Source organism: Empidonax traillii, unplaced genomic scaffold, assembly GCF_003031625.1.
Source record: "Empidonax traillii isolate 1590-97213 ecotype Southwest subspecies unplaced genomic scaffold, ASM303162v1 scaffold159:size1039807, whole genome shotgun sequence".
In the NCBI taxonomy this organism is placed as follows: domain Eukaryota; kingdom Metazoa; phylum Chordata; class Aves; order Passeriformes; family Tyrannidae; genus Empidonax; species Empidonax traillii.
In genome coordinates, this window is record NW_020955352.1 from 644,260 (window position 1) to 668,480 (window position 24,221).

A 24,221-nucleotide genomic window follows, 5' to 3' on the forward strand; every position below is an offset into this window, starting at 1 on the left:
CTTCCACCTGGCCTTTGCGCCGTTGAGCCTGGCGGGGAGCCCGGGGTACGAGCCTTGCCCCAGCGGTGTTCCACGTGAGCAGAAGACGAGCAGGCGATGTCATCGCTCCCACGCGCGTCCGCCGTGCCCGGCGGAGCCCCGCCCCCCTCATGAATATTCGGATGAGGGGGCGGGGCGGTCCATGCTAATCGCAGCTGCTGATCGCTGACGCGCCATCACACCACGCGCCGCCGCGCCCGCCCATTGGCCGGCTCCGACCTGGTCTCATTGACAACAAACCGCGGGGGGCGCGCGCGCCGGGGCCGCGGGGGCGGGGCCGCCGGGGCGGCCCAAGATGGCGCGGGGTCGGCGGCGCCCGCTGGCAGCGACAGCAGCGGCCGCCTGAGCGCCCGGGGCGGCGGCGGCGGGCCCTGCGCCATGGAGGGCGGCGAGCTGGCCGCCGAGAGCATGGAGACCCTGACCGAGCTGGGCGACGAGCTCACCCTGGGCGACATCGACGGTGGGCGCCGCGGGAAGGGGCGGGGGTGGTGGGAGCGGCGCCCGTGGGCTCCCCACGCGTTGTGGGGGGTAGCGCTCGTGTCTTCCCGCGGGCCCCGGGCTGCCGGTGCCGCCCGGGGGACAGGACGCGTGGGTGGGGTGGTTCTTGGATCGCGCTGCGTGGGGTGTCCCCCCCCGAGCGCGGAGTGGGAGCGCAGGGTGGCCACCCTGGCTTGACCCCTCTGCGTGGGGTGCGCTTCCCACGCCGGACAGGCTTCCCGTGCGAGCGGGGATCCCTCGTCCCGCGTGGGGACAGGCGGGGGTGCGGGGCGCGTCCCGCCGGGCAGCGCTCGCCTGGCGAGCGGCCACGCGTGTGTCCCCTCGTGGCGCGGGCAGCCCACGGCCGGCCCTGCCTGGGGAGTGCTTCTGGGAGACTTCTGTGGGGCTGAGCCGCGCCTGAGGCAGGCGGGACAGATGTGGTAGCCTCAAGGAGCCGGTGTGGACGTGGGGGTCCTCCCACCCGTGGTCGGCCCGGGAAAGGGTCGGAGAAAGTTCTTGTCGTGTCCCTCTGCTCCTGCCGCAGACCCGCGGGGCAAACGGCGCAGCCCCCGTCCCACTCGTGTTTCCTCGCGGCTCTCTCAAAGTAGGTGCTAAACGATGGCCGGAGCTGTGCCACGACTAGTGTCTGTGGGAGGCTGAGCCTCCAAGCCCTCTGGCACCGAAACAGCTCTAACTGCTTAAATTTCCCTTATTTCCCTGTCGTCCTAAAACTTCACCACGTCACTGGCACAGCTAAGACCCGTGAGAAAATCGCTGTTTTCTACCGAAATGCAGCAAAACGAAGCGCCTGCGTGTGACGCTATTATATATATATTTTTTGGTGATACCAAGCAGCTCCTGAAAACCTGTTTAAAGTGTCATTTCTCGGTGCGGTTTCTGCTGTAGGCTAGAGACAGGGTCCTGGCTCAGTTCACTGCTGTGCTGGGCTGTAATCGCAATCGGAGCTCAGCTTTGGGGGCGGGAGTGTCCAAAGCATCCTTGTTTAGCCGCGGGGAGATAAAATGATACCAGTGCTTTTAGATTTCTAATTGACATCGATTTGCAGTGTAGCTCGGGGCAAAATTTATACCCCTTATTTCCTCTGTCATATATGAAAGAAGAATATACGTTATGAATGTGCAAGGGGCTTAGTTATTGGTCATAAAGTTTGATGGTGCTCATTGAAGTTGGTGTTTGCTCTTGTTTAAGCACCATGTAATAACTTCTCAGGTTGCATAGAGAAACAGAGGCGAATTGATGAACCCAGAGATGGCTCTGAACTGAGGTGTGCCCGAGGAGGTGTGATTCAGAGTGATGAGTAACTTAGGAAAACAAGCTTCGCTTTCCTCCCCAGCTCCAGGGGTGGATTTTCCTGGGGGAAGGGGGGGGGGGAGGGTGTATGACAGTCTTGCTTTTTTTGTACTCCAACATGGATTTGTCTCAGGGTTTGAAAACTTTGCAAGGATTTTCATTTGGTTTTCAAGTCATCTTGTTGATGTACCTCTCCCATTCAGGGCTGAGAGACCCCTCACTTCCAGTTGTGTGGATTTTGATTTTCTGTGGTAGATGTGCCAACTGCTCTAGGACTATCCCCACGCACTGGGGTCATAGCAAGGGTGGTCAGGGGGTCCAAGTGCTGAGCCTGAAGGCTCTGCCTCCCACCCCAGCACAAACTCCTCCACCAACCATGGGCACCTTCCTCTTGGCAGGACACTGCTGGGTAACACCGGCGCATGAGGTCTGAGTTGGTTAGGATGTGAAGCATGTCAGGGTTCAGAGCAGAGGGGTTATTTCTGTTGAGGTTGGAATCTCTGCTGCTTTCCATTTCTCGAAGCACAGCATCTCCAGGAGTGTGAGGAAGAGCAGCCTGTGTGCTGGAGAGCTGAGCCACTGCCCGGAAGAGGCAGCTGAAGCCCAGCCCTTGCATTTCTGCCAGGTATTCAGTCCCTGGGCTAATGAAAGCAACAGAAGCCCTTGGTGGGCTTGGTTTCGTAATATCTTGTTGACATTTTTTAGCCTTGGGCTGGGCCAGGATAGTTTCTGCAGTAACGTATCACCCTGCTTTGGGGGCCGAGACCTCTCCAGCACAGAGGGTGCCAGTGCTCTGATGACACTGGGTTTATCACTGATGCTTGGTCCTTCAGAAGCACCTGAGGTTTCTCACAGTGAGTGTAGACACTGAAGGTGTTTTAAAAGGCAGAGGTTTAGATTTTGGATGTTGGCTGTTTCTCCTGCTTTATGTTTTTTGTGTGTTGTTACTAGAAAAGTTCTTGGGCCCTTTAAAAGAGGTGGGTTTGATTCCCCTCATAGTCTTAATTCTTTAAAATAAATCTTTAGACTTTTTGTATTTACCCCAAGTTAAGTCTGTAATAAAGACATAGTTTAACTTGTGAGAGCAGGAATAATTCTTTTAATAAGATGTTAAATCTACTGCATTGAACACAACATTCTTTAAAACTCAGTGGTTGAAATTTGGTTCTTATGCTGGAATTTACTAAAATCTCATGCGATTTATGTTTATCCCCCAGTTGCAGTAGTGCTGTCTGATAGTGAAATAGCAGTACCATCAAATGAAGAGTTGGAGAAGTAGTTTTTTATCATGTTGAGGTTTATTTGGGATAGTCTTAGCTGCAGTCGGTTGGAGCTGTTTAATATCTGTCTAGATGTTGTGCACAAGTGTTAATCTTGAAACAGCCCTCCTTGCTCTGGTAATGTTTTATTAAAGCCAACTGAGGGAATGCGTGGAAAAAAAAAATTCATGTAGTGAAAAGTAGAGACAAGGATTTGGTCCAGCTGGTCCCTGAACGTGGCTGCTGCCTCATGCCATGGGAACTGTGCGTCCCCGCTTAAGTGTCAGGTCGTGAATAGGTCAGGAGGACACATCGCCTCCCAGGCTCCTCCATCCAACAGACTTGAGTTCTTAAGAGAAGTGGTCATGGTCGGTGCTTCAGTGTGTGTCAGGGCGTGGAGGGATTGCTGCTGGAAGGAAAGAGTAATAGTATCATAGAAATATGTCGAAACCTGTGCTGAGGGAGCAAGAAGCTTGGAGGAGGATCCATCCCTTTGCTCTGTTTCAGCCAAAGGAGTGTCAGACAAATTAATTGGATAATGTGTGGGTGGCATTTTGGAGAGGCAAATTAATAGCCACCTTATTGCTGGGACAGCCTCCATAGGAACTTCTTGTGAAAACTTTACTGCTTCAAACCCGCTTCATAAACCACAGCAGCAACATCCTTTGCATTTGTGGATGAGAAAGGGCCTGGTGTAAGTAGCCCTTTACCACATTTTTTCCTATAAGTCAGAAGTCTATTTTCTGCTTCCTAAACTCTTATTTATTATTTTCTTATAAACTCTTTCTTAGGTTTGTGGGTTCCCTCCCTTTTTTCCCCACTTCCAGAAAAAAATAAATAGGACTTTCAGAAAACTGTGGAAAAGCCAGTGCAGCATGGACAGATGCTGGGGTGGGGTAGGATGTCTGACTCCTCGTGCCACTACCTGCGCACAGATCTGGGAAAGCATTCAGGTAGCTTAAGGTGCATAATTGGATTAAAGTGGATTAGATGTGTGGAAGAGGAAGCTCTGCTTATGAACAATGAGCTCTTGGTTGTTGTGAAATTTTCTCCTCTGTAGAGAAGAGCCATAGCATTGCAGTAGGAGCCTCTTGATGTGGACTGATAAAATCCTGGAGAAGGTGGGATGGAGAGAACCTGCTGTGCAGTGATTGCAGGAAGAAAACCAGCAGGAAAAAGTCGTTCTGGTATTTTAAACACATACATGGATTTCTGCTACAGTTTTGCAAAGTGTTGTTTCCTTTAGTGTTTTTTCCCCAGGTTCTTGTATCCTTGTAACTAAAAGAAAGTTAAGGTGAATTCTTATCCTGTTTCTTCATTTTGTAAATTCTTATTGGGGCAGGAGGGATGAAAGCTCCTTAAAAGTTGTATGGGAGAGTGGTTAGCGATGGAATTGTTCAGGTGGTTAGTTTCTTCCTTCTGCAAGGTTTAGACTGAAGGAGTGATGGAACAAGAGCAGTATTTTAGCTAAATATTGGAGATGGCTTTACGTTCTAGTCTGTGCTTGCATCTTGTCGTCTGGGAAAGTGGTGTAGGAGAGTCCTGCTTCTCCCCCTGAACAGCAGCAGCAGTGGTGTGCTACTGACCACCTCTTGGTCTCTCTCTGGAGGTGTTAGATTAGTGAGATGTGTTCTCTGAAAGTTTTGAAGGACCTAGAGCTCCCTTCTATGCGTACACCCCATCATTCCTGTCCTGATGCACTGGCAAGTATCAAAGTATGTGGGCAATAAAATAGTGTTGAACTAATTTTCTTCTGTTTTACAGAGATGCTGCAGTTTGTCAGTAACCAAGCAGGAGACTTTCCAGATCTGTTTTCGGATCCCTTGTGCAGCACCTTCCAGGGCGGCAGCAGCAGCAGCAGTGGCAGCAGCAGTGGGACCTTGGAGCCACAGTTGCAGCGGTCATACAGCCAGGTGCAGCTCCAAACCTTTCCGCAACCGCCCGCGTCCCCCCAGCTCCAGAGCCTGCCAGTCAAAGCAGCACAGACGACACCTCCAGCGCCTTCACGCTCAGCCCCTCTCCTTCAGCCCCGGCCCTCGCTCCAGCCTCAGCTCCAGCAGCAGGCCGTCATGATCACGCCGACGTTCAGCTCTGCTCCCCAGACCAGGATTATCCAGCAGCCGGTCATCTACCAGAACGCGGCCACAAGTTTCCAAGGTAGCGCTTGCGGTGCTCAGGCTACAGATGGGCCTGGTGCGTTCAGAATTTTGGGATGCTCAGGCTATGAGTGTGCCTGGTGCACTCGGAATAAATGGCACTAGTGTTCAAACTCCAGACACATCCTAAGCCGTGACAAGCCTAACGATCCTTTTGTTGTGATGCTGCCTGTGAGGTGTCCCTTCTCCTGCCTCTGTGGCTTTGGAGTTAGGGAGCATGAAAAATTGTCATAAATGAGATCTTAAGTGGTTTTTGTGTGGCCTCTTGCCATAGTTGTCATCTTGCTGTTCTCCTCTGTTATGGCCTTCTCCCCTGTCACTCTTGAGAGGCTTGAGAAAAGTATGTCTTAAAACGTTGTTGGCAACCCTGTCCTCCCACTGATGGGTGCACTGGGCAGATCCAGTCTGTCCCACATGGCAATCTGGAATGAAGGCACATTTTATATACCAGACTCTTGAGTGCAGTACCTGCATTGAGCAAAGTCACCTGTAGGGATATTTACCGATGACTGGCTCTTCATTTGGGAATGTCACTTGACTTGATCCTCTTTAGTAAGTGTTGATTCTTTATGTGAAAAATAGGATCCTTTGGTCCCCCAAGATCAGGGAATGAGAAAGTGCAGGTTGGATGTACAGCATAATGCTACTGTGCTATCAGACCAGAGGGCTTTTTTCTCTTAGGTGATCCTCTGTGCCTCCTGGAAAATCGCTGTTCTAGGTGCAGTGTCCTCTTGCAGGAGGCACCAGAGAAGCTTCCCGACATGTGGAATGCGTTTGATGAATGCTGCCTACTGAGAAGCTTTGGGAAGAAGAGGAGTGATTCTAGAAGCATTTGCAGGCACCAAAAGGGAGACCTATCTCTGGACTGTTTTTTCTGTTTTTCAGTTCTCCAGCCCCAAGTCCAGAGCCTGGTGACATCCTCCCAGGTTCAACCAGTTACCATCCAGCAGCAAGTGCAGACCGTGCAGGCCCAGCGAGTGCTGACCCAGGCTGCCAATGGCACCATCCAGACATTAGCGCCAGCCACGGTCCAGACAGTTGCTGCTCCACAGGTCCAGCAAGTTCCGGTAAGTAAAAGTGTGGAATGATACAGGGATCCAGCAGAAGAAGAAAGTGCTTTTGCAGGTCTGGTTTCCTGGCTTGCCAGGGAGAGGAGGCGAAACTAGTAGTGCTGGCAATCCTGTCTAGGATTGCTTTTGCACAATCATTTTTAAATGTAAGAGGTACTTCTGGCCAGCCTGTGTCCCAGAAGCATTTTGCTTCATGCAGGCCATGCGTGAAAGTCCCTGTTGCAAGCTGTGATGTGACTTCAAGTAGTGGGCAGTGTTCAGAAACTGTTTTCACTAAAACACTGGCTTAACTAAATGTGATCTAAAGTAATTTTTGGAACTTGGTACTGCCAAACCGGATTGGAAACCTTACTTGAACAAGCTTTCTTTGACTTTTGCCTACTTTTTTGCAAGTCCGTCACCTCTACCACATGTATAAGGATTGCTCAGTACTGGAATGTGTTCTTCCAATTCTTCTGTCACTTTTTTAATCTTTTTACTGCTACAGTGTTACATGATTTTATATTAAAACATACACAAGATTTTTTGACTCAGTGTGTCTTTATATTAAAAATGTTTGTCTAGGGGACTTGGTATGACAAAGTTGTTCTGGTTCAGTTGTACTGTGCCATCTGTCATGTTCTCTGAGAATCAGCAAGGTATTTGGAAGAAATAAGAGCAAACTATGTTACGGTAAAATAACTAACAGTTGATTTTGATCTGCTTGATGTTTATGGTACAGATCCTTTTGGTGAAATTTTAGGGGGGAAGCTGCTATAGGTATTTCCCAAAGCAGACTGTCCTAGCTGTGTTAGACTCTGAGTACTCAGCCGGTTAATACAGGGAACTAATTATAGGTGTAATTGGAGAGCGCAAGGCAGCTTTTCCATCAGCTCTTTTGTGTTTTTACGTGCTTGTTTACTTCGGGTGACTGATTTGCAAACTGGTGTCCTGGTGGTTCCTCTGCACCCCTCCCTCCAGTGCTGTCGAGGCTGTCTCATGGTCAGAGTTTGCAATAGGGCTGACCAAAAGCGTTCAGGTGATGCAGAGTGCAAGGAAAGAAATACTCACCCTTGCTCTTTTGCCATTCACTGAGTTGTAAAGTAACTACAACTCTGCCAGCGCTTTACCTCTGGCTACTGAGATCAGCAGGGAAGTGCGTGCTCTCCCCTTCACCTGTAACTCTTTTCAACCTAGGTTCTGGTCCAACCTCAGATCATAAAAACGGATTCCCTTGTCCTGACAACCCTGAAAGCAGATGGTAATCCTGTTATGGCTGCAGTACAGAACCCAGCACTGACAGCACTCACTGCTCCCATTCAGACCACAGCTCTGCAGGTACTGTATGGATGTTCTTCCCTCCCTCTCCTCACTGATTCCTGTTAAGTAAGAGATTTGAGCTTTAGCATTCTGCAGTAATGCAGACAGAAGGGGTTTTGAGGGCTGTTCTAGACACGTCCAGAGCAAGCAATACCCTGTTTCTGCCAAGGCTAAACACACAGATTATACTGCTTGGCAGCCTCCCATGGCCAGTAAGCAAAGACCAAGGGCACATTTCTGTTTACCTTTCTCTGGTATTACAAGGAGAGGAATATGACCTAAAAACTCTGTCTGTTTTTTTTACCTGAAACTGAAAGCTAACTTGCTCAGAGTACCTATGGAACTTTCGTTTACCTCTCAGTAGTGTCTAATAGTAGTATATTGAATGTGACAACTAATTAAGCTACTTTTCAGAGGGTGCTTGCGGCGAGGATTTATTATAATCATTGGAGATGGCAACTGTGCTTCATGGCCTCTGTGCCTCATGGCCTCCACTTTGAGAAACTTTTGTGCCCTCAAAGAAACATTTATTACAATCTTGTACATTTTGAAAAGCTATCTCTGTACAAATATTTACTGGGAGAGATGAGCTTAGACTTAGGTTTTGACTTCTTTTGCAACAGCATGGTAGGCTTCTTACATGCTTGTTAGCAGCCAGGCTGAAACCTTCAATTAACGTGCTTGCTTTTAGATGATGTTTTCACACAAAGGTGAGGCTTACATGGTTCTGTCTACCTGAGACATGTTTGAACACATTGAAATTTGGTGGAATTAGCCAAGGAAAAGTTTAAGACTTAATTTCACTTATTTGTTAAGTTCTTGAAATGAAATTATTTTTCTGATATCCCAATTAGAAGACTATTTCAGAGTTGAAACTGTTCTTCAAGTTTCTCATGGCTAGTTATTATTACATTTGTCTTTTGACAGAAAAAACTCTTCTCCATAGCCACTTCCTTAATCCTCGAGGTACTTCAGAGAATGCATGTATCTTTCTCAATCTTGCTTTGCTGGATTAAGTGGTCTAAACTTTCTTTTACTCCAGCTGTCCTGGAAGCCCCTCTGTTCTGATGGGATTCATCATACTTCATGTCTGAGTACATACTGCTTTAGTTTGGTGTAGATGGTCTGTAGGTTGGTGTCCAAGTCTGAGCTTTTCATGACGCTATATGGCACTCATTGTCTTAGTTCCTCATCTTAAGGCATTTTTGTAGCTTATGAATTTTTTTTCTCTTCATTTAATCAAATTCAAATCAACTGCATTGTTCAAACCAAGTTTGTTTTTTCATAATAGAGTCCTTTCTAACATTGTCATTACTAGTTTGGAAGTAGTGTAGCCTGTTGCTGTTTTATTGACTTAATTCGTCCACAGAAAAGGTGGATTTGGACACTTAGAGTGTAAGGATTGTAGGAACAAAGAGGAGTCTTGGTCCATTTCTCTGTTTAAGTGGATGAACAGAGCACAGTATTGGCAGAAATGTTGATATTCTTGGAGAACAAAAGATGTTCTTATTCCACAGCGACTAGTGCGGGAGCCAGAGTGACAGATTTTTCCTGTGTTGCTGTGCCAGTGCTCGTGCCAGCTAAGAAAGACAGAAGGAAATTGGCATCTCACATCTTTTCTGAGCTGTACAAACTTTTCCTGATTATTCTTTCATTTACTCCTTTTTTTTTTTTTTGCCATCATAAACCTTATCTAAATTGGCTGATTGCTCTTGACACTTGTTACACGTGGTCTTTGTAGACCCTCGTTGGAAGCAATGGGACCATTTTGACCACAATGCCGGTGATGGTGGGACAAGAAAAGGTGCCTATCAAACAAGTTCCTGGGGGTGTCAAGCAGCCTGAACCACCTAAAGAAGGAGAGAGGAGAACAACTCACAACATCATCGAAAAACGTTACCGGTCATCCATAAATGACAAAATCATTGAGCTGAAGGACCTTGTCATGGGCACAGATGCCAAGGTAAAGATGGGGGATAAGAGCAAATCTGGTATAATAAATACTTTGTCTTCAGAGGTGCTTGTTGCTCTACCAAATGAAGCATTTGGGTACATGCAGCTGTAAGTAGTGTGCACACGTGTATTGGGATAACACCAACGAGAAACACTCGAGTGATGGAAGGCTTGATAATTGTATTCAGGAAGGGTCACCTGTAAAATACTAATTTTACTATGCTAGTGATACTGTTTCTTGAATATAAGCTATACCTTATGCGTTTGTTCTTATGTTAGGTCTAACTTAAAATAGGTAGAATATCCAAATGGATGTTTTGGTAACTCTGCCGAACCAGATCTTGCTTATTGTACGTTTCCTTTTCCATGTGACTGCAGTAGGGATGAGGGTTTGCAGAGCTTTCCAGTTTATTTCCTTTAGATATTAAGCAGTAAAAACTCTTACTTGCTCAATTATTGGAAGCTTTCTTACACCCCATGTTCAGGGTTGTCCTATTTGCTTTACCTCATGCTGGCGGAGCAGGCAGTGGTATTCTTGATACTTCTGTGATCTCTGTACAAATAAGTGCACTAGTGAAGTCATCTCCTATTGCTGAGTGGAATTGGGAGCTTAATGTTGTTAAAAACACGGGTAATGTGCAGTGGCTTCATAGTACTTTCCGCTTGTGTTTACAAGATAAACTTGTCCACTGCTGCTGGAAGCAAGTGTTTTCATGGGGATGGCCAAGGCAGTGAGGCAAGGAGGGAACTGTTCTCACAATTAGGCAGTGAACAATGGTCAACAGGCAGCAGCTTGTTCTATCGCAGAAGACAGCCACTTGTTTACAAACTATGATACTTTCAAAGGACTATTTCTGGCTGAAACATAGATGTGAACTCTTATAATTTGGATGTTAATCTGTTTCCACTGTACTGTTTTGTAAGATCTCTGAGAGACCTCAGTCCTTGTGTATGTTTGATACCTTGCCCACTGAGCGTGTCCTGCTGTTAGGTCCTTGCAGCTGCTGTGAGGTCCTTTACTCCCTTTTCTATCACCACACGACACAAAGGGTTGTGGTATCCCTACAAGCAGGAGTGACCCTTTAATTCTCTTTATATAAACTGCTCTTTGTATGTCTTAATTCCTTGCAGATGCACAAGTCTGGAGTCCTGAGAAAAGCCATTGACTACATTAAATACCTACAGCAGGCCAACCATAAGCTGCGACAGGAGAACATGGTTCTGAAGTTGGCCAACCAAAAAAACAGTAAGTTGTGGAGGCTGTGCAGCAGGGGGGAGGCAGCCAGCATGAATGTAGAATGTATCTTGCAATCTCTTATTCTTGACTGAACTTGCATTGATAGTGACCAGTGTTACTCCAGGTGACAGAGCCAGTCTGAGAGATACTGACAGAATTCAGGATGGAAAAACACATACATAATGCACTCTGATTTTTGCAGAGCTCTTGAAGGGCATTGACCTAAGCAGTCTAGTTGAGAACGATGCAGATCTGAAGATAGATGACTTCAACCAGAATTTGCTGCTGATGTCTCCTCCAGCCTCTGATTCGGGATCTCAGGCTGGCTTCTCTCCCTATTCCATTGATTCAGAGCCAGGAAGCCCTCTCCTTGATTATGCAAAGGTATTTATGACTTCAGTTTTCAAATTTAAGGTCTCTACTTCAGGAATACAGGAGGGCCAGAATTTAAAATCTCCTTATTTTCAAGAGTGGAACCAGCAAGCAGATCTGTAGGGCTTAGAGATCCTTTGTAAGGATGAGGAAGGTGCATCTGTGTGTTTTATCGTTTCTTAAATGATTGCAGCTATTTCCTGAGCTGTTTTACCTGAGCCTTACCTTAGCTACAAGAAGAACTGTACTTATCCTTCAGCCCCTCTACAGTCTTTGTGGACTTACAGTGCTTGTTCATGACCCAAGTTGCCCATGACTTTCCAGGATATGAATGTCCAGTGAGTAAAGCAGGAGAACTTGGAAAAGGATGATGACATCAGCTGTGGTTAATGAAACCATAAGTAACAGAAAGCTGTTAGCTGTTTTCGGCTTACAAGTTTGTTTTGTGGATATCACAGAAGAAGTGGGTTTTCTGGGAGATCCTCAAAAAAGTAAGGGCAGCAAAGGTTAATCTTAGCCTAAATCAAAGATCCAGTTCATAACTGAAATGACTGGTAGCAGGAGGAAGTTGAAGGCATTCAAATATCTCAGCCTTATCTTACTAAGCTGTGAAAAGCTTTACTGGAGTTCTTGCTGATGTTGAGCTCAAAAGCAAATTTTAAAACATGTTCTGTTTCTCCTGTTTCCCTACCCCTCCCTTGGCATACATGCTTCTTGTGGTACAGAACGGTAAGCAGTTTGTTTTCTTCTCTTTTTTTCTCCATTCCTATGCATTTAAAGGTTAAAGATGAGCCCGACTCTCCTCCTGTGGCGCTTGGTATGGTGGATCGCTCTCGAATACTCCTCTGTGCTCTGACATTCCTTTGCCTTTCCTTCAATCCGCTGACATCCCTCCTGGACATCCGGGGAACCCCAGAGTCTGACAGCTTGGTGCGCCGCAGCTCTGGCAGAAACATGCTGACCATTGAGTCAGGTAATGAACTAGAATAGTTTGGACCACAGAAAGTGTCCAGCCTTATGTGGTCTCCATAAAGGTCACCACCAGCTGTGACCGCTGCAGGTCACAAACTGGACGGTTGCTGAGGTTCAGTAGGATGGTTTTGTGTGTTCAGGGAGTTGCACGACCTTTGTTTAATGGGTGGGGAGTGTAGTAACTGCTGGGCTGGGTGTGGGAAGAGAGCCAGCTTGGATCTGGTTCCAGTTCACATCCACATCCAGCATTCTTCTTGCAATAAAAGCAACCATGGCTCAGTGTGGTGAGGTTGAGGTAGCACCTGTTCGTAGTCCAGCAGCCTGGGCTTTCAGGATAGACCCTTTAAAGTAGTTGAGGGTAAGGAGCATCCTCCTGGTCTCACCAGTCTTTGAGGCATGTTCACTTTGTATTTGTTTTTAAGGTAACTGATTTTTTAACTTTAATAATGAAGTTATTACGCTGTTGCTATGGGATCTTGCAACTGGCTTGTTTGATACACTTATTCCATAAAATTCATAGGGGAGGACAGGGGATGCTGTAGGTCATTTTCCTGACTGGTAAATGTGCTTCCTCCGTGTCGCTTTGTAATTTATATTAGGATCAAAAAATGACACTGAAGTATTGAGTATCTGTGGGTGTATCTTACAGAAAAATCAGAAGACAAGATACTCTGGGAAAACTAAGTGCTGATTCAGTTTTTTATACATAAGTTTTCTGAAAATAACCATTTAGTTGGAAGTGTTGTGGCTTGGAGTTTAGATGAAGAGCTGTTGATGTAGGTGCTTCCTGATTGAAATGCAGTCTTTGCAAAAGTTGATTAAACATGTGGCAAGCATAGCAAAGACATCCTCCTGGGTCTGTGCTCGTTATATTGCCAAGCTTTTGGTGTCCAGATTAGCTTTTAACTTTCCTTTTGGATGTCTGCTGTAGATGCAGCTGGTTGGTTTGGTTGGATGATGCCCACGCTAATCCTGTGGCTTGTCAATGGAGTGATTGTACTGAGCGTGTTCATAAAGCTACTTGTGCATGGAGAGCCAGTGACCCGGCTACACTCAAGGTCGTCAGTCACCTTCTGGAGGCATCGCAAGCAAGCGGACCTGGATCTGGCACGGGTAAAGTTGACTCATTGTTTTGCATCAAATGCATCTTTTAGATGGGATTTTGGGTAAATGTTGCCTAGTGAGGCGGTGGTTGGCGCTTGCAAGAGCATGGTCTTCCTTGAGTGGACCATCCTGTCTGATTTCAGAGAAGCTGTTGCTAGGTTGTCCTGAGCAGATTGCTGTCCTCACTCAACCTAAGTTAGAGAGGCACAGATGCCAGCATTGGAAGAGGTTCCTAACTTCTGTCCTTGTTCCTGGCTACTGCATCTTGTATCAGTTTTTGGCAGCAATATCTTGGGTTTTGTCCAGAATCTGGCCTCTGCTGTGCTGCTCTGTCTGCTATCCTCCAACCTCTTGGAAGCCCTCTCCATTGTTGGGGCAACATTGGACTTTTGATAGGGGGACCCCAAAAGTTCCATGTTGTTTGAGAAGACCTTCTTTCACCTAATACCAATGTGTCTCACAGGCAGTGCAGGATCAGAACTGCGTGTGGAAGGATATGTTCAGGGCCAGACATCAAGCTGATGTAAATTGCCCTTATGTTTTCTGGCTCTATGATGATGTCCCTCTGCTAAAGATCTTGTCCTGGCTTACACATCAGTTTGTTTTGCTCCCAGTGCTGAGGAGGTCCCAAAGCATCTTCTATAATGGTGATTTTTGTTGTTGAACTTTTTGCTGTGTTATTTGCAGGGCGATTTTGCTGCAGCTGCGTCAAACCTGCAGACTTGCCTGTCAGTACTTGGTCGAGCACTGCCAGCTTCCCGCCTGGACTTGGCCTGCAGCCTGTCCTGGAACGTGATCCGCTACAGCCTGCAGAAACTGGCGCTGGTGCGGTGGCTGCTGAAGAGGACTTCTCATCAGTGGCGGGCGAGGGAGGCCACTGCGGGCTTCGAGGATGAGGCCAAGACCAGCGCTCGGGATGCAGCTCTAGCATATCACAAGCTCCATCAACTCCACATAACAGGTAGGAGATATGCTGTCTGATTTTGCTGAATGATGAGACTAAGCTGTTCCTGGAGGATACAGGGAGAGCACTACAGTCTCTCTCCTGGGATGGCTGCTGTTGGAAATTAGCCTGACAAATTTTAGGAGCCACTTACTAAAACGGGACAGATTCATGCAATCAAAAAACTCCATCAGAACAGCTGAAGCAACAGCAGTATCTCAAATTACATATTCCTGAGTCTGCAGAGGTGGCTGAGAGTCGTTCCCAAGCAGCAGTTGACTGAGTCCAGTCACTTTTTGCTGCTGTTAAAGGCTTGTTTTATCACTGTCACTTGGGAATGTGAGGTGGAAGCAGGGGCTGCGGTTAATTGCTGGAAGAATTGAAATTTCTGAAGCTGTGTACAGTTTAGGTTACCATTTGGTGTTGATGTGTTTTGGAATCCTGGGTGTGTGCACATGCACTGAGGAAGTGTTTGAATGTTCCTTGCAAATGGTTGTTTTTGCTATTTCCTCGGCAAAGCAATTTGTAATGTCAGTAGGCTCCTAGCAGAGCAGAAATCCAAGCTAAACTTCCTTTTGCGTAATCATTCTTTGTGAATTGTCACCATGACACCAGGGCATGGTGTACTTGTTCTTAAATATTATCTGTGTAGGTATAGGTGTGGACTGCAAAGGAGTTCAGTTTTAAGATAATGATGAATACAGTGAGGTAAAATTTGCTGATGATTTTATCCTAATTGGCTTAGCTATACAGAGCTTTCTTGTGGAAGTGAGGCCACGGATGCCAGTCTTTAATATCTGTGGAGGGAAGGCTCCGTTACGGTTGTTCTGTTTTCCGAATACAAAGTTGGCATATGATGTTGCAGGCTTCTCATATCAACAGGTTCTTGTCGTTTCTTTAGGATAGTAGCCTTACAAATTATGGTAGTATTTAGTAGCTGGTACTACAGATTAAAAGGTCACACTTTTTCTTCCTCTTCCTGGCACAGGTAAACTTCCCTCCAGCTCAGCTTACTCGGGATTGCACATGGCTTTGTGTGCTGTGAATCTGGCTGAGTGTGCAGAAGAAAAGATCCCACCCAGCACAATGGCAGAAATCCACCTGACTGCTGCGGTTGGCTTGAAAACCCGCTGTGGAGGCAAGCTTGGCTTCCTAGCGGTGAGTTGGTCTTCTCCTCTCCCATCAAACCTCCAAGAAGAGCTCTAGGAAAGCCAGGAAACTGGCATTGCTGTAGCTCAGGACATCTGCTATCAGTACAATTATAATATGACTTGCAGTTATGATATGAGCTGTAATTATGATATGATCTTTGTCCTCGGTGGTGCGACTCTTCCCTGGATGCTGTTCTCAGTCAGCCTCTCCTTTCCACAGAGCTACTTTCTAAGCCAGGCTCAAAGCCTGTGCAGCTCAGAGCGCAGTGCCATTCCTGACTCATTGCGTTGGCTGTGCCACCCCCTGGGACAGAAATTTTTTGTGGAACGAAGCTGGACGGTGAAGTCGGCTGCAAAGGAGAGCTTGTACTGCACCCAAAGGAACCCTGGTGAGAGCTGCTTGTCCTGACTGTGTGGCCTCCCAGCACTTTGAGCCTGGCAATCTCTCCACTCTTTTATCTGGGACAAAAGCGGGTGTTGTGTTTGAGAGAGTGTCTTTATATGTCCGCCCTGCTTGTGGTTTTGATGGGCCAGAGAGGGTGTGGAGCTGAGAGTTGTCTCTTCAGCCTGTAGGAGCTGACTTTCTTCCCTTTGTATACTGCACTGTGTTGTCCTCTTTATATGCTGGAACACAACCTGGATGTGGCCCCAGATGTCTGGGGGGTGACTTTAGGGTTACCAAGGTTTATCCTCCACGGAGCAGTGTTCTCACTGTTTTGCTGAGTGGCTATAATGTCAGAGCAATGTTTGGCCGAAGGCTGCAACTTTATAAGTGGGTTAAAGGGATAAAAAGCCCTAGAAAACTTAGTCTTTAGAAATCACTGCATTAATTACTCAGGAATTTCCCTTTACTGCTTTTCCTCTTGCTCCTACATTTGATTCTTCTTTTTGGTTGTATTGAGAGGTGTCTATGGCTGTATGCAAGTGAAATGGTTTGGTTTGATCCTTCTCTAGCGGATCCTATTGCACAAGTCCATCAGGCATTCTGTGAGAACCTGCTAGAGCGAGCGGTGGATTCCCTCGTGAAGCCTCAGACTAGCAGAGAAACAGCGGGTCAAGAGGAGGAGGAGTCGTGGTGAGTATAAGTGGCACATTGGGGGCTGCTGACTGCAGCAGCAGACTCTGGGGCAGAACTCGTGACCACTGACTGAGCGCTCTGGGTGGTTAGTCCTTGTTAAAGGCTTGGTGTGACAACTTGAAGTCTGGCCACTGCACCTTGTTACAAGAGTCAGCTCTGCCTCTTTGTTATCAAAACCTCTGAAGGCAGGGGGAACCCGGGTGTGCTGGGGATTTTCGGTGTTAGCTGACATAGTGCTGGTTGATTCTTCAACTGAATGGATGACTTTTCTCTGCTGTGACAAAGTTTAATGTTCAGGAGCACTGAAATTAGTGGGCACCTACCTCTTCTGTAGACCAGGATGTATGTCCAGGGCTTTTAGAGCATAAAAGTCTGGCATGTCAGAGTGTGAACCCCACCAGCTTGCTACCTTATCTAAGAGTGTTCTCCTGACTGAAGTGCCATATTTACCAGCAGTGAAGAATCAAACAGATGCATGGCAAGAGGAGGAAAGATGATGATGGCTGAAATTGTCATTGCCTCTAAACTCTGTGACCAAATGAAAGGGGAGAATAGGTGGAAAATACAGCAGTTTTTTGTACTAAACCAACTTTCTCTTGGACTCCATGGGAGGCAGAACCCACCCTTTGCTAATAATTCGGTACTATTTCTAGCTGGTCTCCAGATATGCTAGTGCCAGGCAAATGCTACGTAAATACATAGGAAGCTGTGTAAGGATCCTGTCCACAGAAAGTGTAGGTAAAAGCCTCAGATGGAAAGATAGCCCAGTTCCCTACCTGTGTAGGGAAAATGTTGTACATTTCGCTTTGGGTTTTTTTTTCATTCTCCTGTCTGTTTCCTAGTAGAGAATGAGCAGCAGTTTGGTGTAATTGCTTGCACATTACAAATGATTGTGATCCAATGCTGCTGTTGATGAGAGAACATAGCAGCATTTGTATAAGGGATGTGGATTGTCACTGTGCTTATCTAAGTCTTGTCTCCTCATGGGAAGGACTAGCTTTAGTAATACAGCAAGCCTTTTTGTCCCCCTCTAGGGGTGGAAGCTCAAGTTCTTCATCTCTAACCTGTCCCAGGAAATTAGGTTGTTGCTGCATATGCTACTTTCTCTGACCATTGCTATGAACATGTCATTTCCAGTCGTACCTATTTGCATATATGCAAATATGCAGTCACAGAAGTGTAGTTTGGCCTCTTTTGGAGGCAGTGGTTGAAAAGGAGTCTGTAATCAACTTGTAACATAGGTCTGTGGTTGAGGTGAGACTCTTGGGGTTGAATCTAGTTCTGCACTGGTCTCCTTGCAGGAGGAGGTGAGGCTGCCCTTTGCGGAACATTGTGCTGTGCGCTTCCACTTACGGGGTGGTCTCTCCAGTCCAGCAGTGCTGTGTTACTTGTAGAGCTTGAACTTTCTGTGGGCTTAATGAGGTGGCACTGTTTAAATATGCCTTGTGACCAGTGAGTAATACCTTGGCATCTCTTGTTTGAGAGCATAGCTGAGGTCTGCCTTGCTTCTTGTTTCAGTGAGTTCTCGGGTGCCATGGAGTACCTGAAATTGCTCAACTCTTTCTTGGACTCCATGGGAAGTGGAGCCCCGCCCTTTGCCAGCAATTCTGTACTCAAGTCTGCTCTGGGTAAGTCTGGCAGAACTGAAGTTCTCCCCACTGCAGGAGCTACTGCTAATATTGGTTCCCTCTCCCTACCATCCCTCAAACCCCAGGCAGGGAGAAATGCAGTCCGTGGAGTGAGGCTTGATTGCGTACCAGTGTGGTACACTCAGACTGGAAGAGTGTGATTAAGAAGGCTTGTAAATTTGGCTGTGTGTTGTAATGCTGAGTGCCCAGGTGGGACTGCTGTTATTTGTACTGTTGGGCAATATTTTATTTCCAAGCAGAACCTTGTGCCCTCACCTGAGGGCTTGCTCCTGGCAAAGCAAAGCAAGAGGAAGGATGGAGCAAATAAACAAACATAGCAATGTTGCAGTTGAGGTACAAGAAGGTTTTTTTTCCACTTAATTACCTATTGAACCATGTTGCCCTTACTTTCACAATGGCTGTCAGGTGTATTCCTCAATCTCCAGAGACCTGCAGCCTCTGCTGCAGGCAAGCTCCGGGCATATACTGTGGGAGGTGCTTGGTTTGGTCCCTTGGTCCCATTATATTTAATGGGACAAGAAGGGCTGTAGAATTTCTCTGAGACATGTGCTCATCTGGGCTGAACTGGTAGCAGGCTGCTGGAGCATTTGTCTTGCTTGGTACAGACAGCACCTGGCAGCTCACCAGGATGCTGGTGCAGCTTTAGACACAGACTAATTGTGCTGTACCTAAAATGTGTAGAGCAAAAATAGAAGGAAAACTAGATAATTCTTTTTTTTAGGGATTATTTTTTGGTATAAAGGGAAGTCTATATTTGGATCAATAGTGTCATGGAATTGAAAAGCAGGTCAGAATAGCAGAGAATATGTCCTTTGGCCCTGGATAGGCTTTGGGAAGATTTTGAGAGGATGTTAATTAATAGAGGAAATAATATAGGGAGCTTGGTTTACTATCTTGATGGTGATTAGTACCAAAGCTTGGTATATATGAGTGGAGTTGTTGTTAATTTGGGGTGGTGAGGGGAGATTGTTGTCAGGAAGGAAGTCAACAGATTTCTAGACAAGTTGACAAGCTAAATTCTTGTTGACAAGATACAAATGGGCCATCCCAAACTCTGCTTGCAGTCAGACGTAGGGTGTTTGCCTGCTGCCAAGTTCCTTTGTGTTCCTGCAGCACATTTCAGCATTCACATGGATGGCTGCGTTCCCATGGGATCAGTTTGGGCTCATTAGCATCGATCCCAGTGGAAGGCACTGGCAAGGGCACATGATACCTGCCTGCTTCTCCAAGAGGGAGGGAGCCAGGTGTCCTCTTCTTGGCTGCAGCTCATGATTTTGTTTTGCAGGTCCTGACATGGTGTGCCGATGGTGGTCAGCAGCGGTAGCAATGGCAATTGGTTGGCTCCGGGGGGACGATGCAGCTGTGAGGTCACATTTTGCAGAAGTGGAACGCATGCCGAAATCCCTGGAGATGTCAGAGTGCGTAGGCCTTGTGCGCTTTCCAAACCACTGCTCCTTCTAAACAGGGATGACTCTTTCTCTTCATGCTGTCCTGTAGGATTAACACCTACCTGTGCTCTGGAGCTGCATGTCCCTTGTGCTCTGCGAGTGCTAGTGTGCTCAGCAGTTCGTGTGTAGGTCAAGGCTTGCAGACTGATATTAGAGCTGTGGACTGGAAGGATCAAAGGTGCTTCTTTAGGGATGTCTTTTGGATTTGTTCAAATTGCACAGCCCTCCCACCTTCCGAAGTCAAACCACAAAACTGACATGCTAATGGCAAGGCTGGTTTCAGCATCTCTGTTCTTTTGCACCACAGCATCTTTGCCAGCTTCCTCTCTTTTCTTGCATTTCTCTGTACAGTCTTTGTAGGTGAGGAACCATTGCCATCTTTTCTGTCTAAGGAATGATGATATCTCTGCTCTTGAAGATGGACGAGTGAAAGCTGATGCTGTGACAGCATGACTTGGTACTGCTTGAAAGCAGCGTGCTCTTTGTCTTTCAGGAATGCCCTGGTGAAAGCCACCTTCCACATGTGTAAAGCCATGCAGGCCTCGCTGTCTGGGAAGGCAGATGGACAGCAGAACTCCCTGGGTCACTGTGAGAGGGCCAGCAGTCACCTATGGAACAGCCTCAACATGAGCAGCAGCATCTCTAGCACAGTCCTCAGCAATGTAAGAGCTATAAGCCCTGGGATAACACATGGTCTGTTGGGGTTGTAAGATTGGTCTTGCTGTAGGTGTGCTACTTCCCCTCTGTGTTCTCCATCCATCCATCCTGTGTATCATGGGAGTAGAGAGGAGATGTATTCTCTTTCCTTGCAAAGGGTATTGAAATTGTTCTGCTTCTGCTGTATGGGGGAGCAGAGCTGCAAATATAGCGTCATCTCCCTGGGCATGGTCTCAGCTCTCGCTCCTCTCGTACCAGTAGCTGTCATCCCTTTCTGGTGCTTTGACCAGTTTAAATTTGGCCCAGGATATATGGAAAGTATTCATCTCTGTCTTCCAGGTCAAGTTGCTGACACCTGTAAAGCAGGACCTCACTAAGCTGAGTCTGCTCTGTCTCAGGCAGCACTTAGAAGTGTTTGAACCCTCTACCACAGAAGTGTGACTGCTGTGCTACTTGAGTTTGTGTGGGGCTTGTTTCTCTTCTTTCCAGGTTTACCTAAAGCTGGAGCTTCCCTCTGTGGTGTACGGGACGTGTTTCTGGTCCCCTCCGTTGCTCCTGGGTGGCAGCTGTAGTGCATTGTAGTTGCATTGCATGTTGTGGCAGTGACTGTGCAATGTTTCTGCAGTGCAGTACAGAGGCACTCTCCGGCAGCATGGGCAGAGCCCTCCCAGAGCCGTGAGCGGTGCTAGGGGGCAGCAGCAGATGGAGAAAAGGGGTTTGGGCAGCTTGCCATGGGCTGTGCTAAGACTGCCTCTTTTCTCTGCAGGTAGCAAGGCTGTCTTTGCTGTTTCCCATAGTTAGCATTGCCGTTTGGGTGGGAAAGCCTTTGGAGAAGGCTGTGTTCCCATGGGATCCGTTTGGACTCGTTAGCATTGATCCCAGCAGAAGGTGCTGGCAAGGACGTATAACATTGGCACAATATCCCCTTGGCACATGCTGTCTTGACCACTCGATTGAGACATCCTGCTTGGACACACAGCAAAGTCCTGCTCCCTTTGGTGCATTGTGGTGGGGTGACACGGTGGGGAGGGCTGGGGAGCCCCCCCGGTGGGCAGGAGGTGCTGTGGCTGCCTTCCTGTGGGCCATGTCAGCAGCCATGTAGTTTGTTCCTCGCCTAATGGTACGTGTTACTAAGTGTGTGTGCTTGGGCACCCTGGCTTTTGCAGATGATCCAGCTGCTGGCCTGTGACTTGCTGCTCTCACTCCGCACCAGCCTGTGGCAGAAGCAGGCGAATGCCAGCCAGGCACTGGGTGAGACCTACCACGCCTCAGCCCCTGAGCTGACGGGCTTCCAGCGCGACCTCGGCAGCCTGCGCAAGCTGGCCCACAGCTTCAGACCCGCCTACCGCAAGGTGATGCCTCTCTTGCCCGCTCCACCTTAGCTATAGCCCCCCCAGGCGTTGAAGGGAAGCCACGGAAACATATAGGTGTATGTGGGCTTGAGGGGTTTGGACACTTGGGGTGGGATGCTCTGCCGCCAGCAACCTCCCTACTTTCTCTTGGTGGGTGATGGGGGAGGTTCCCGTGGGTGTTCAGTGTACGTGGGGAAGTGTCTACTTTAAGTTCTACATAGAAAACCATCAGCACGTGTGATGTGCCAAACAAATACCATGACATCCTGTCCCTTAAGGTGGCTTCAGACTGGATCTGTCCCTCAGGGGAGTGTGGAAGGAGGCTTCCTCAGCTGTGTTGGCTCTGCAGAGTAGCTGGAGGGTCAGATGCCTTCTGCATCTGTAGAGCCCCAGCTGCTTCTCTGGGGATTTTTCCTCTTCTGTTCAGTTTATCTACTCTTAAGCCTTAGTACAGGATGTATAGTCTAATACTTGAACAAGAGAGTTGTCCTGGTTTTGTCCAAACTCTGGATGCCGCTCACAGTTAGGTGTCAAATCTTTTTCTTTTTTTTTTTTTTTTTTTTTTTTTTTTTTTTTTTTTTTTTTTTTTTTTTTTTTGTTCCTTCCCTCCTCACGGTTTCCCTGACCTGCAAATTCCCCAGAGACAGGTGGAAACATGAGGGAGGAGTGTAGAAGTGGGTCTCTGTTGTTGTCAGAGTGTCAGTGCTCTGCTCTCAAAATGCAGCGGCTGAGGAATGACACACGTTCAGCCACAGCGTTGTCCTCACCTGTCATCTTCCATCCTGCCTTCCCTTCCAGGTCTTTCTCCACGAGGCCACCGTGCGACTGATGGCAGGTGCCAGCCCTACCCGCACCCACCAGCTGCTGGAGCACAGCCTGAGGCGGCGCACACCCCAGAGCAGCAAGCAAGGTCAGCCCTGGGGCCTGGGCAGCGACCCACTGCCTGTGGGGCTGGGAGGGGACAGCACTGGGGCAAGGTGTGGGGGCATAGGTGCACGCTGCAGTGTCTTCTCCTGTGTCAGGATAATGAGCTCCCATCAGTCTGTGGCTCAGGGCGATGCTTCTGCCATGCTCTCTACAAGCTGACTAATGTGAGCTGCCAGCCCTGGGCTGGAGGTGTCGGTGAACAGACTAGAAAACATTTGCCTTTGTGCAACTGAGACTGTTCTACTCTGCTAGCCTAAAGGAGCTCCTTGGGGGTCCTCAGGGTGGCCCTCACTCTTGGCTTAGCCGGGGGTTGCCAACCAGAGATGCCTGTGCTCACTGGTACCGGTTGAGGGCCTGCATGGTGGGGTTTTGTCATGCAGGTGGTAGTTCTGTTGTGAGCTTTCTCTCTCTCCTGTTTGCATGTAGGTGAACTGGACACATTGCCGGGCCAAAGGGAGAGAGCCACGGCCATCCTGTTGGCCTGCCGCCATCTCCCCCTCTCCTTCCTCTCCTCCCCGGGCCAGCGAGCTGTCCTGCTGGCTGAGGCCGCCCGCACCCTGGAGAAAGTGGGGGACAAGCGCTCCTGCAATGACTGCCAGCAGATGATTGTCAAGCTGAGCGGGGGCACAGCCATTGCTGCCTCGTAGTGCTGTCATGGGGCCGCCTTGCACAAAGACAGCCTGGTTGACCATCAGCCTGGACTTCCCTTCTGGAGCTTAAAAAAAGTGCTAGATTAAGGCTGTGCTGGTGGGATCTTGATGGGGTGGGAGGGAGGGTTTTGGTTTTGTTTTATTTTTTTTCTAAACTTGCCCCAGGTTTAGCTTTATTAGCTTCCTTTCTTGTTCTCAGGCACTGCAGCAGGAATCTGTCTAGTTGTGGTTTTTGTCACCTTGCCTGGGGCTCTTGGGAAGCTCTGTCCTGACACTGATTCCCCATTCCTGACACTGATTCCCCCTTCCTGACACTGATTCCCCATTCCTGGTTTGGGGAGAAGCTCACAAGCCCAAGGCGTAGAGAAGTGACCCATCCTATGTCTGTCCTCAGGGGTATTTTGTTCCCTTCCCAAACACCTCTGCAGAAAGAAGTCTTTGGGGAGGGCAGAGGGTCTGCTCAAGCCTTGTCCCACAGGGCTGCTGGGGCTTGAGGATGTTCCCAAAAGAGAGGGGAAGGCACCAACTTCCCTTGAGTTGTGTGTCAGGAAACTGAAGCCCCCTATACCCAACTTACCTAGGTGCTCTGGGAGTATCACTCGGGGCCAGTACTGCCCAACAAATTTCTCTACAGTTTTTATACAGGTTTTTTTATAGGAGTGTTTGTGGCTTTACAAAAACATAGGGAACAATGCAGCAGATTTCTCTTCCTCTCTGCTTCATGAGTCTTTTCCTGTGATAGCTGCCTCCAGTTTTTGGCAGGGGGTGGGTCTGTAGCAGCCTACAACAAGCAGAGCCTGGTAGAAAGCCTTGGCATCCCTGGTCCTGTGAGGCTGGGTGGCAGCAGAGGTGGACGTGCCGTGCTCTGCATTGGCATGGAGGGTGAATGCTTCTCTGGTGCCTTTTCGTTGATGCAGAAACAATTTTTAGAAAGAGCTTTTTATTTTACTCAACTCCCAGTCCCAGAATTTGTTTTCAGGTGTTTCTCCTTACCTTTTTAACTGCTCAGCAGCTCCTGCAGAATCTGGGAAGCACTGGTTCAGGGTGCAAGTCTCCTAGCTTTGTTACCGTTTCTATTCTGAGCAGTTTGACTTGCAGGTGTTGAATTGCCTGTGAC

At 47.9% G+C, this 24,221-nt stretch overlaps 1 protein-coding gene across 1 annotated transcript; it reads left to right on the forward strand.

Moving 5' to 3' along the window:
- Window positions 1–326: 326 nt before the first annotated feature.
- SREBF2 (sterol regulatory element binding transcription factor 2) lies at window positions 327–23,391 on the forward strand. Its single transcript, XM_027885009.1, has 19 exons — window positions 327–499; window positions 4,851–5,243; window positions 6,128–6,309; window positions 7,489–7,629; window positions 9,353–9,574; window positions 10,696–10,810; window positions 11,004–11,185; window positions 11,954–12,146; window positions 13,077–13,258; window positions 13,937–14,210; window positions 15,181–15,350; window positions 15,564–15,732; window positions 16,298–16,418; window positions 17,940–18,049; window positions 19,356–19,488; window positions 20,012–20,180; window positions 21,342–21,527; window positions 22,326–22,437; window positions 22,881–23,391. Exons 1-19 carry the CDS (start codon window positions 418–420, stop codon window positions 23,099–23,101), a joined length of 3,357 nt encoding a protein of 1,118 aa, XP_027740810.1. The 5' UTR covers window positions 327–417; the 3' UTR covers window positions 23,102–23,391.
- The last annotated feature ends 830 nt before the right edge of the window (window positions 23,392–24,221 follow it).